Raw genomic sequence first — 12,762 nt, 5'->3', positions numbered from 1 at the left:
AAAGGAAACTGAGGCACGGCGAAGGCCTGGCCGGGTCCCACGCCCCGCCCTCCGCGACTGCCGCAGGCCCCGCTCCCGCCCTACTCCTTTGTCCAGGCCGCGGTCTTCCGGCCTCCTCCTCCGCCTCCGCCGCCACCTCCTCGCCTCCCGCGCGGCTGACGCGGCCAGCGAGGAATGCGTTTCCGGAGGGAGAGCTCGGCGGTGGCGGCCTGAGGAGCGGGATCGGCCGCGTCGAGGAGGCGGTGCCGCGGGCGTCGTTTCCTGCCGGGAGGCGGCTCCGGGCCGCCGAGTCTCCTCCTCCCGCTCCCGAGGAGGAGGAGCCGCCGCCGCCCGCCGCGCCCGAGAGCCGGGAGGCCGCGCCAGCCCACGGGAGAGACCGAGCGGGAGCCGCGGAGCAGCAGGCCCGAGCCGAGCGCGCCGGGGCCTGGACGCCGCCCGGAGAAAGTAGGCGCCCTGGGGAGCGGGGCGGGGCGGGCGGCGGCCGCGGGGCTCCTGAGCGCCGCCGAACCTCGGGCGGTCAGCCGCGGGCCGGGCCCCGCGTGGGGCGGGGGGAACACCTTGGGGCCGGGGCGAGGGTGGGGGCGGAATCCTGCCCTGGGGCCGGAGAGGAAGTCCGGGCCGGCGGCCGCGCTCCCGGCTTCTCCCGCGGCCCTTCCTGCCCTCCCCAGGCGCGGGCGGCCCGAGGGCGTTGCGAGTGGGAGGGTCGCCGGCCTGGGCGCTGTCACGTCGGGGCGGGGGTCGGCGGAGGACCCGGGCCCGCGACCGGCCTCCGGGACACCTGCCATTCATAGGGAGCCTGGCCTGACTCGTGGCCTGGGCTCCGTTGCGCGAAATGACCCCGCGCGGCGCCCAGGTTTCCGGGCTCCGGCGCGTGCAGGTGAGAAGGCGAGTGGAGGCCTCCCCGGGACTCGACGCTTTAGGACTTGGAACGATCCTTGACGGTTTCCCTTTATTTCCATTCCAGTCGCCGGCTGCTTCTCCTTTGAGCAGCGTTGAGTTGAGTAATTCGCTTCCAACTTCCAGAAGTTGGGCCCCAGCCTTCAGGGCCTGTAGCCTGGGATGAATTGTAGGCTGGGCCCAGACAAAAGTTGGCTCGGTGGAGCCGCTAGGAAAAGAAGCGCGGTGTTGGCATACATACGTTTTTCCACGTAATGTTTATGAGGGCCGCACTGGAGTGTGGGGTCCCTCAGCAGTGACAGTCCCGGGCGCTCCGCAAGATTCAGTGCCCGACCTGCGCCTGGTGCCGTCTTACTACGTGTAAATTCTTGTGCTTCCTAACAAGTTGCAGTTTTACGAATACCAGTATTTTATGCCTAAGTCATTTTTATTTCACCAGATTTGTGCTTTGGAGTCAAAATCTAGCACTAGTAGATTACCCTCTTTAGGCTTCCATTTTCTCATCTGTAAAATGGGAACAAGAATACCCACACTAATAATAAAAGTAGCTGTTACAGTAACGACAGTGTGGGCCATGCTTAGCTCTAGGCACTTTACCTGTATTTTCTCATTTTATCCTGGAACCGGTACAGTGAGGTAGGCGCCATTTTTATCCCCATTTTACAAATGAAGAAACTGAGGCACAGGACGCATAAATAATTTGCCTGTGATCACCCAGCTAGTGAGTGGAGAACCCATGGGGTCTAGCGCCAGAGCCCATGTTTGAACCACAGGTAACCTTCCATAACTACAGTATACTTGTGAAAATCAAATGTAGTACGTAAAACAGTTTAGAGTCGAGTAGATGTTCAATAAATAGGACTCCTTTTCATCTCTTCTTGATATATTAAAAAGATTTTTTTAAAAAAATCTCAGGATGTAATTGATAACATCATTAGCAAGGTTTCTTCGGGTCGCATTCATGCGGGTAGAATTACCGGGTTGTTATTTTTTGTTGTTTTGATGGTACAAAAATAACGTGAAATGAATTTTGATTAGACATCTTTCTTAAACAACGTACAGCCTTTAGGTTATATTAATAGACCACTTTTAGAAATGATTAAGAAACTTTAGATGGAAGTTAACCTGTTCTACATTTGGGGGCATCTAGGTGCAGAGGGGATAGGACTTAAGAGTTTCCACTACAGTGTTCATATTTTTAAATAATTTTAGTTCATTGATCAGTATTAAATGAATGACTTAAGATAATGAAGTGATACATACAAAACAGAAGAAACAAATCAGTATTTTGGGGACAGGTCTCTGAGGAAAAAGCCATTAATTTATCCTAAAATTCAGTATAAAATGGAAGATGTTATTAAAATGTTAGCTAAAAAGACAGGGAATGCGGTTAATACTTCTGTAAATAGAAAGGAAATCAACTCCAAATTAAGGCATCTGTGTTGACTTCACAGACCTAAAATTTAAAGTTTTTGTAATGTTGACTGTTTTTATTTTATTTTATTTTATTATTTTATTTTTTAAAAGATTTTATTTATTTATCTGACAGAGGAGACAACGAGAGAGGGAACCCAAGCAGGGGGAGTGAGAGAGGGAGAAGCAGGCCTCCCGTTGAGCAGGGAACCCAGTGCGGCTTCATCCCAGGACCCTGGGATCATGACCCGAGCCAAAGGCAGATGGTTAACGACTGAGCCACCCAGGCGCCCCTGTTGACTCTTTTTAAAAGAATGCTAAATTCTATATTATGATTATTTTATATTATTTTATAATATCCTCAACAATCTGTACATGAAAAAGTATGGAATCAACAATATTTAAAATTGCTAGATTTAGTAATTTTAACAATCACGTGGCTTTTTTCTTAACTTTCTGGTCAGTAGAATTAAAATCTGGCCCAAATTTCCATCACTGAATGAATGTGGAGTTCTGTATTGTTATCAATAAACTCCTAACTCCAGGAGCTTCTCTGGGGACATCTGGTCACTTTGTAATAGAATTAATCAGTTTAATGTGCTAGTTTTAATGGAATGCTTGCCACATAATGGCTTTATTGTTCAGATTCTTGCCAAATAAATTGTGGCTTACAACATGGGGGGGAGTAGTGTAATAGTCTACCTCAGGAAAATATTTTTCTTTAATAATTCGGTTGGTGCACTGGTCTGCTCTTAACTACACTGCTGGAATGATGAGATGAAACATCTCCTGCCTGTTCAAAGTTGCAGAACTTCTGAGTTCTGAGATTTTTCAGTTTCTGAATGTGTAACAAGCTGAATGTATCAGAGGATTTATATGGACTTGTTAAATTTTAGATTTCCCCACTCTGCATGGAAAGTTAGGATGCGTCAGGTTGTGGGTAGAATCCTAGAGGATTGTATTGTGCAAATATGTAAATGTCTTTTGTATTAGCAGGTCTGTTCTAACTTTGGTTATATATCGTGGGATTTTTGTCCTTTTTCGTTGTAGTGAGAGTCTTGGTGAAGGGGGATGGGTTAACAGGGATAAGAGTAAGGAAGAGTGCATCAGTCTTGAGGATCCTGAAATGGTAGCAGTATCTATAGATGTAGAAAGCTGAAAAATATTATGGTATGTACTTGGTTTAACGGAGGTGCAGTCCGCAAAACCCAGAACGGTAGCAACCTTAGAATATTTCAGTGGGTAAGTGAAAAAAATGTGGTATCTCTTCCTCAGGAGCCGTGTGCAAAAGGAGCCAAACTATATTCTTATGAATTTCTCTTCTTTTCAGAAATGGCTAATTGTAAGACTTAGAGTTATGTTTATAAAATAATATAGAGTGGGTTTTTGGAAGTCAGCTACCTTTAAACTTTTTGGTTTGTGGTCTTTGATGGTAAGGTTAGCTGTATTTAGCAATATGCTAAATTGTGTATATCATCTTGAAATATGTGTGTGTGAGTAAAAAGAAATGGCTTCGAATATCCATCCTACATACCTAAATAAACACATACACACACCCATATAGATATATACGTATATATGTTTTACTTACTGGACTAGTGTCATTATACGTCTCCAAAGTGCAGGTTCCTGGACCCCAGGGATGTATAAATGACTCTTTGGAGTAAAGGAAGAAAATATGAGGCTTAATATTATATATACATACACATATACATATATATATACACACACACACATATACATATATATTCTTTAACCTTACTTAAAGTTTAAAATTTTTATTATTTTTCATATCTTACTATATTGCTATAGGAGTACATGTATTTTAATTTATAAATAAATACGTATTTTGGGTATATGTTAACTCAGTCTTTTCAGTAATAAAAGTGAGTGATCAAAAAGCTTTGGAGATAATTGGTATAGGGGATGCTTTGGGTGTGGATACAAGGACTACTGTATTTTGATGAGACCTGGTGTCTAAGAGAGGTGAAAGAAACCCAGAGTGACACAGTTTTCTGGTTAGGTGGTGTCATTTCATAGGGCAGGCAGTATGATCACAAGGGGGTGGTATTGGTTGACTCGAGGGAGGGGAAATGATGAATTTATAACGCCGAGTGTTTTTTTTTTTTTTTTTAAGATTTTATTTATTTATTTGAGAGAGAGAGAATGAGAGAGACAGAAATGAGGGGGGGAGGGTCAGAGGGAGAAGCAGACTCCCCGCTGAGCAGGGAGCCCGATGCGGGACTCGATCCCGGGACTCGATCCCGGGACTCCAGGATCATGACCTGAGCCGAAGGCAGTTGCTTAACCAACTGAGCCACCCAGGCGCCCCGCCGAGTGTTTTTAAAACTGGCATTGGTAGAGCTGTCTAAGAGCTCAGTTGAATACACAGTTTAGGAGCTCAGAACAAGAAGTCTGGTTGGGAGATTCAGATTCTGGAATTCTTAAGTCTGTAAGTGTTAGTTGAAGCTATGGGCTGCTGCTGAGAACACCAAAGGAGAGTATGCAGAGTGAGAAGGGGCCAGGCAGAAAGCCTGCAAATGCTTATAAACAGTCTAGGGCTGGGTGGAGGAAAAGGAATCCAGGAAAGCATTTCCTGCCCAGTTTCTTCTCTGAATTCCTAATTCCTTTGTGTGACAGTTTAGTGAATGACTGGGTCTTCAGGAGTTTTTCCTGTGATTGACATATTTGAGGTAAAGACAAAAAGACTGATTAGTCATTTTAGACTCGTCACTAGAAGCGCAGTTGTGATTGGGAGGTGGTAAACCTGGGTTTCAGCATAAGCTCTGCCACTGAATTCCTCTGTGACCTTTGCTGGAATACTTCACCTTCCAGGGCTTTGGTTTCTGCAGCTACACCATCGAGAAGTGGTCTGTATGTTTCCCTCATTCTGTCATTCTGTGAGTTGAAGGATAGCTACTGCTCAACCCAGGCGGTGTGGAGTGCAGCTCTTCTCCCACGAGCAACCATTTTCTTGTGTCATCACCAGAGAGGATGGGTGCTGTGCCAAATTATTGCTATAAGAAAACCTGCCAGTGTTGACCAGCTGAATCTATTATTGTAAGCTCTTTGACAGATGTAACTCTGTTGTATGTTTCATTTTAATCCATCAGTGTATTGAGTGCCAGGTACCTGAAAAATGCCGTGCTCAGTGGTTGTAGATCAGGCTTGAACTTTGCTGTTGAGTATGTCGTCTAGTTAGGACAAGTTGTGTTTAATCTAGGGAAACATAACAAATACCAAAGAATATTTTACACTATGTGCTATACCAGATAATTTTCTGTAGATTTTGAGAAAAAGATCAGCATTGGCTTAAGCGTTTTGGAATGCTTTATAAAGGAGCTTGGAATGGTATGAACAAAGATACAGATGATAGATAGACAGTATAAGTAGAAGGCAGAATTCAGTGTAATTTGGCAAATATTGTTTGACTACTCTGCGTGTGTGCGCGCAAGCGCACGTGTGTGTGCACGAGTATCTGTTGAAGGCCTGAATTTTGTCTTCCCTCTAGTCTGGTGTGGTTCACAGACATGAGTACAGTTAGTTACCATAGAAGTTTGAATAAAATAATGTTACTAAGCAGCACTGAAACTGAAGGTTTGTCATTTACTATGCTAGACACTTAAGGATATGTTTTAGGATCATAAAGAAAGGAGTAGTTAATTCTGCTTATTGTGGTTGGTGAAGAGATGAAGAGCCAGTGAACACGGCCAAAAAAAAAAGAAAAAGAAAAAAAAAGAAAGAAAAGTTAGCATTTTATTTTACTGTAGGGAATGTAGCTTCAGTGGATGAAGAAAGTATTTACATGAAAAATTTATTGGGAATGTACCATTTGAAGTATGGAAGTCACATTTCAGTGTATAAATGTTTGCTGAGTCAATATATCAGTAATTAAGCTTTCTTGCTCTTTGTGAAACTCAGAATAGTAATTTATTGGCTCTCCAATATTTTATAGTTCATGTATGATTTATTTCATATTATGATTTCAGTGCTTCTCAGAAGGGGTCATGGTAGTTCATATTTGATTGTTGGAGGAGGAGGTTGTAGTTTGAAAAAGTACATTCGTTATATTAGCAAAAAAACCAAAAAACACACAACAGGGAATGGATTTGTACTTGTTTAAGAAGCATGGGTATAAAATGATTGAAAGCTGCTTATTAAGTAGTCACTTCGGTTCTTACGGTTGGAAGCCTGTGACTAGTGAATGAGTTGGAGAGCAGGAAGAAAATTCAGTAATTAAGTAAAATGTGATCTACAGATCACCATAAAATATGTGTTGCCAAGAGCTTTTACATTGATGATCATATTTTACTTTTGCAGCAGGTCTGAGGTAGACATTATTCCCAGCTTAGTGCTGAGTGCAATGAGAAATTTGTTTCTCCCTATGTTTAGTTTTTAAAACATTTGTTATGTATTTAAAATATACCTAGCACTGTGCTTGTTTGACTCCATTACAGGGCAGAGAGGAGCTGTGGCAAAAGGTATGGTCAAAGTTATTAAACTTTTGATCAAGTGAGAATTTTGGAGTGATTCACCTAAAAGTAGATAAAATTACACAATCTGGGAACATAATTTACAATTCTCCTTAATTAAAATAATGTAGAACAGATGTTGTTTTCAAGTGCTTATTGATACCATTACCAGGGTGGTTAACATTTTTTGCTAGCTCCATTTACAATTATCTTTGTAACTTGTCCCAGAGTAAAATTTCTCAAACAAAACTGTTACTAACCTACTCTTTTCTCCTTTCAGGGAAGGGCAAAATCTATAGCCATAGCAGGTGTAGAGAAGGAACATCTCACTAGGCTGGTTTGAAAAAACTAGTTGCTAGGTACTGTCCTTTCTTTTGAACGCAAGGAGGAGCTTGCAAGAATTAATTTCAGGCAACTTTCCATTCTCATTTTGGATCAGCCTTTAATATTATGACTTGATTTGTTTCAAGTGTCTTCTGTTTGTATTTTAAGTCTGTCCTTCTTCAGACTTGAGTTTATTACATGCCCCGTCACTGATCTTTTTAGTTTAATGCTTTTTTTTTTTTTAACCAGGTTAGCAGTTTATTATAAAAGGATGTAATTCATAAACAGCCAGATGGAGGAGATGCATAGGGCTGCCTCTGGAAGTGCCACTCTCCCTGAATCTCCACAATTCACCATCCCGAAAGCTCCTAATTTTTTTTTTTTTTTTTTTTCCATTTTCACATAGGCTGTCCTTTTTGAGGGGTGGAAGTAGTATACCAGTTACTCATTTACTAGATTGCTATTGGCTCCATCATGTTTTTAATTGCCTTATTTTGAATTTTGTGTGGTTTTTCCCAAGCATGCTCTTTGTGTCGTGTTGATCCTCTTCCTTGTATTTATGAATTCTGTAAAGGATTTCGACTTAAATTTCCTCCCTGAGTTTTGTACGCTTTTCCTCTAGTTTTGTGGTCTTATTTTTGACTGATCACTGTGAGACCTATTTGAGATTTTCTAAATTCCTTCAAGAGCATAATGAATTCATCTAGATTTTCTCCTATTTTCAGAGAAAATTCTTCACTTCCTTTCGCTTTTTCTTCTGTAGAAGAGTTTTTCCTGATTAAGTTCCGTGCCCCCTCCCCCCCAACCGATTTATCTTTGAGGCTTTTTATGTGCCATCATGCAGTATATCCGTTATCTTTCCTGTGCACTTGTGGGCTGGGTGGTGGGTGACGGTGATTGATCTTCCATATTCACATTTCCTTGGAGAAGGTGGGTAGACCAGTTCCTAGTGATGAATTTTGCTGCAGTCTGTTATTGTTATTTTCTTAAAGTATCTAGCCCTGTTATGAGCTGTTCTCAGATTCCAAATTGTGTCGTGAGCCCGTAGCTTTGGAGCAGCCTGACCTTTGCTGTTGGAGCTCATTAGCTTCAGGTGGATGTCACCATTGGGTAAGAAAGAGTCGGTGCTCATAAAAAGCACCTTTTTTTTTTTCTCCTGGGCAGGAGTAGTGAATTGTAGAAAGATTTCTAGTTCAGACTACTGTTTGTTTATCTACAGTAGGTGGAAAAGAACTTCTAGTGAAGTGTTAGTTGTATCTTTGCCTTGGAGTACTTAGCCTCTTCTCTTTATTTCCTCTTGTTTTTTTTCTTTCTTCTTCTTCCTTTCTGCTAAGTTTTGTTAATCATTAATTCTGCCTTCTTATTTGGGTCATAAACACCTTCATGGTCACCAGCACATACCTCTTCCTGCCAGAGAGAGGGAAATAAAATGTTGAGCTTTACTTGTTCTTCCTGAAGGGGAAAGATGCTCCTGCCCCAGAGGAATGCATCTCCCCACTCTCACCCTCAAATTTGATGGAATAGAGATCAGTGGGATTTCTGAGCACCTTCCATTTGGGCTCCGCCATCTGATTGCCCTCTGTATGGGGAGAAGTGGGAAGAGCTGCATGTAAATTCTCTGAGGCTTTCAGTTTGGCTCTCTGTTGTTTTTATACTCTGTATTGATTTTTAAATATTCTTTTATAGGACTATTTTTTCCCTTTTAAAGGCAGATACAGAAAATAATGATGGTGGGACAGACTTGGGATGAATACAGCTGTATTATATTTTTAGGAGAGATTATAATATACCTCAATGTAGGTATCCTAATCTTTTCTACTATTAAGGTGAAAAGATTTTAAAATGTTATGACATAAAAAAGGAAGCAAATTCTGTTGTCTAAAAGAGAGTATTTGAAAGTTAAAAACCCTTTTCTTACTAGAAACCTGCTTCTACTGAAAGGTTGAGCTTTTGAATCAGGCCTAGGTTCCTATCCCAGCTTTGTCACTTAGTCTGGCTTTGTCGGCACAGTAGATTTGCAATCAATATTTGCTGACTTGAATTTAATTGGTTGTGTTGAATAAAAATGTACCCTTTTGCAAGGATTTGATAGGAAGAAATTTTTTGTGGATGACTTCTTTTGGTACTGGTTGACTTTTCGGTACCTTATTTTAAAATTTGAAATAAATGTAGGGCGCCTGGGTGGCTCAGTTGTTAAGCGTCTGCCTTCGGCTCGGGTCATGATCCCAGGATCCTGGGATCGAGTCCCACATCGGGCTCCCTGCTCAGCGGGAAGCCTGCTTCTCCCTCACCCACTCTCCCAGCTTGTGTTCCCTCTCTCTCTCTGTCTCTCTCTCTGTTGAAAAAATAAATAAAATCTTAAAAAAAAAAAAAAAGAAAACGTAACTCACCACATTTTTTAAGTAATTTTTCTCTAAAATATAATTGTTCAATTTCTACAAATACAGTACTTAAAAAGTTTCTAAAGATTTTATCTGTAAATGTAAAAGGAAATGCCACATGAGTTACTTGTGACAATGATAAAAATATTAAATACGTGTGTATTTAGGAGTTTTGAATAGGACATAAAACTACACTTTGGTGAATAAAGGTGAGTTTGGAGTGGAGATTAAAATAATTATGTACAATTTTTGACAATGGAAACAATGCACACAATTCAGGGTGTTAACCACTAAAATGAAATTGTTTGGAGGAGGTGCTTAACATGATTTATTGTTTAAGGAATGAATTGTGACCCCTTAGATAAACTTGAATATGGTAAGAAGTAATACTAGGGTAAAATGCCTTTGTAGAAATCGAGGCACAAAACCTGTGGGTACACTCATGAAATTTGCCAATTAAATTAACTTTTGTTGGTCTCCCCTTAGTTTGAAGGACTAAGAAATAAACTCACAGGACATTATAAATCCTTTCAACTTCTCTTCTTTGAGTCTGTTCTCACACTGGAAGGATGTTCTTTTTTTTTAATAATGACTTGAGTAGGCCTTCAAAAAATTATAGTTTAATGAAGTGCAGACCAGGTGGTAGCTGGTATGTAATTCAGACGGTGTGATTTCCACTCCGTCTGTGTGACCCTGGAAAGGTTATTTTACCTCTCTGTGATTTGCTTTCCTCATCTGTAAACCAAAGATAGTATCATTCCCAACCGCGTAGAGGTACTTGGAGGAGATAGCTGTTATTATTTTTATCATTATTGTCATTATTGTAGTCATTTGAAAGTGTTGAAATAAAAGTGCGATGACTTTTTGTTACAAATTACCCTAAATCCTCCAAACTCAGTGTGTTATTTTTGTCTGTGCCTGCTGTATGCTTAGGTGTACCAATCTTCCTCTGTTTTTGTAGTCTTCAGTGGGCAGCAGTCCATGCGGGAAATCCCACTGGTACACAGTACTGGGATTCACGTTTCTAGTAGTAAAATGTCTTTTCAGAGAAGTTTTCTTCCTTTTAGCCTCTCCTGGGTTTATTTCCTCTAGACAGAAGAAGCCTCGAGTCACTCTCCCGTATTTCTATTTCTATTAGTTATGTTAACCTCCCACCCTGATCTTTTTTTAAGGTAGTCTGTGATACTCATGTTCAGAAATATCTGTATTTTGTCTAATGTAGTAATATAAAACACTGAGATTTTGCTGCTCTTATTATTTTTACATACAAATGGTTAGGAATCTAATTGTTAGAAAGCACATTAAGTAGAATAATCCTTTTTAGATGTGGAACCTAAAATACGCGTCTAGTTATATTAATATAATTGGTATCTAATATGATAGCATCTGATTAAACCTCATTGTTATACAGTATAATAAGGTTGTTTTTTTTTTTTAAGATTTTATGTATTTGACAGAGAGAGACACAGCAAGAGAGGGAACACAAGCAGGGGGAGTGGGAGAGGGAGAAGCAGGCTCCCCACTTAGCAGGGAGCCCGATGAGGGGCTTGGTCCCAGGACCCTGGGATCACGACCTGAGCCGAAGGAAGTCCCTTAACGACTGAGCCACCCAGGCATCCCTATAATAAGGTTTTGATATTGTATCCAAATAAGTATCTGAGTGGCTGTAACAATGAGCATTAATCTTGTTTACAGTTGTTTTATTTCAAACCCATATCCTTTCTTCTTTATCTTGTTCCTCCCCTAATGGGGATCAATCCAAAATTTTCTGGTATGATTATGATTGAAAAAAATCAAAACCTTTAAACTAAGTTACTTCAGAGATTTGCATCCAGGTATTCTGTCTCCAAATGGGTGCCCTTAACTCTGTGCTCACATGTTATTGTACACTGCTTGCCCTCCTTAAGCTTACTGCTTTTGTTTTTGTTGTTGTTTCTTGGATACCTCAGAATATTTTCAGTTACCTTTATCTTTAGTTTCTTTATTAAATAGTAAGATACTATGCTCGATATAGAGAGAACACCAAACAGTGACTTCTAGGGATGAGATGGCAGTTCCTAAGACAAGTCAGCTTCACACATCTGTAGTAGATGGGTAAGAGCTACTTGTATCTTAAATACTAAATTTTTTAAAACAAAGATTGTTTATATTTGATTATGTATCTGACTTAAGTCACCTGACTTAAATCACCTCCCCAGTTCTTGTCGTCATTGGGATCTTCAAGAGTACATGCAGGTAATACCTCTCACACTCTGGTCTGGCAGTTTTCTTGACTTTTTCAACTCCGGTGGCCTTCGAGCACTGTATGAGAGACCTCTTTTGTCCTTCTCACCTCCTCCTGGCCTCTTCTCTGATTCCAGCCACTGCTGCTGGGAACAGTGTTATGACTCACTTTTGGCTGACTGCATCTTGCCCTCAGGTTCCTCCTGGGACTTCTCTTGTGTGATTGTGGGGCGAGAAGCTGCTGCAGCCTTCTGCGCAGATGCACCGTAGTTCTTGGAAGTGTTGGGGAAGTGAATGCCCCTCGGAACAAACTTTTACCTATGGGGACTGGAATTAATGTACTTCTCCACATTGACCCTCCTCTGGACAGACTTTCTGTACACTTCTCAAAACTTCTCAGCCAGGTCAAGCCCCCAGGCACCCACATGGCAAAGAAGTCTGAATTGGCTGTCTTGGTTCACTGTCTTCCGTATCTCTGTCTTTCCCTGGGGTCACCTTTGTATAATAATCGCCTGCAATCCTGTTTTTGTCTCAGCCTCTGCTTTTGGAAGGAACTCTGGCTCAAACAATTGCCTGTAGCTATATTCCCACTTAGAACTTTTTACCCAAGACTACCTGTCTTTGAAATGTTAAACCTGTCCTTCCTTTCTAGCTCTCTTCCCTCCCCTGTGTACAGGAGCTCCTTTCTTCTCACCTACCTCTTGTGATCTCTAGTCCTTTGACTTTGTCCTCTTCTGTGTTGTTAACTGTGAGCACGGCCAGTGCCTCCTCCCCGCCCACCCGCACTTGCCCTAGAAACCAATGGATTAATTCAGTGATTTCCAGTGGGAGTCTGACGATCCATGCGAGATAGTCTCAGTGATTTGAACTACAAGAATTGGTAAAAAATGTTGTGCTTTTCTACTGGGTATTTACCCCAAAGATACAAAAGTAGGGATCCGAAGGGGTACGTGCACCCCGATGTTTATAGCAGCAATGTCCACAATAGCCAAGCTATGGAAAGAGCCAAGATGTCCATCAACAGATGACTGGATAAAGAAGATGTGGTATAT

The 12,762-nt window shown here is 41.5% G+C and overlaps 1 protein-coding gene and 1 long non-coding RNA gene across 4 annotated transcripts in view; one reads left to right on the top strand and one right to left on the bottom strand.

Annotated features, from left to right (window-relative positions):
- The first annotated feature begins 327 nt into the window (after positions 1 to 327).
- The window catches only part of ITGB1 (integrin subunit beta 1), a 46,082-nt gene continuing 33,647 nt past the window's right edge, over positions 328 to 12,762 (top strand). Inside the window, exon 1 of one of the 3 annotated variants that reach the window (XM_081820836.1) lies at positions 328 to 444. Coding sequence is in view for 2 of the 3 variants with exons in the window: in XM_081820834.1 (XP_081676960.1) it covers positions 833 to 877 (45 nt within the window). In the remaining variant the exon portion in view is untranslated. Of the gene's footprint in view, positions 445 to 744; positions 878 to 12,762 lie in introns of those variants that run through there. The other 2 variants (XM_081820834.1, XM_081820835.1) reach the window with 2 other exon arrangements.
- Positions 7,292 to 12,762, bottom strand: part of LOC145721692 (uncharacterized) — an 8,935-nt gene continuing 3,464 nt past the window's right edge. The window contains exon 2 of the long non-coding RNA XR_014145537.1: positions 7,292 to 8,513. This is a non-coding gene — a long non-coding RNA (uncharacterized LOC145721692). The remainder of the gene's footprint in view (positions 8,514 to 12,762) is intronic.

Source organism: Leptonychotes weddellii, chromosome 5 (genome assembly GCF_054177405.1).
Source record: "Leptonychotes weddellii isolate Sample4059 chromosome 5, ASM5417740v2, whole genome shotgun sequence".
Classification (NCBI taxonomy): domain Eukaryota; kingdom Metazoa; phylum Chordata; class Mammalia; order Carnivora; family Phocidae; genus Leptonychotes; species Leptonychotes weddellii.
The sequence above is the reverse complement of the archived record's forward strand: the minus strand, read 5'-3'. Positions and strand labels throughout refer to the sequence as shown.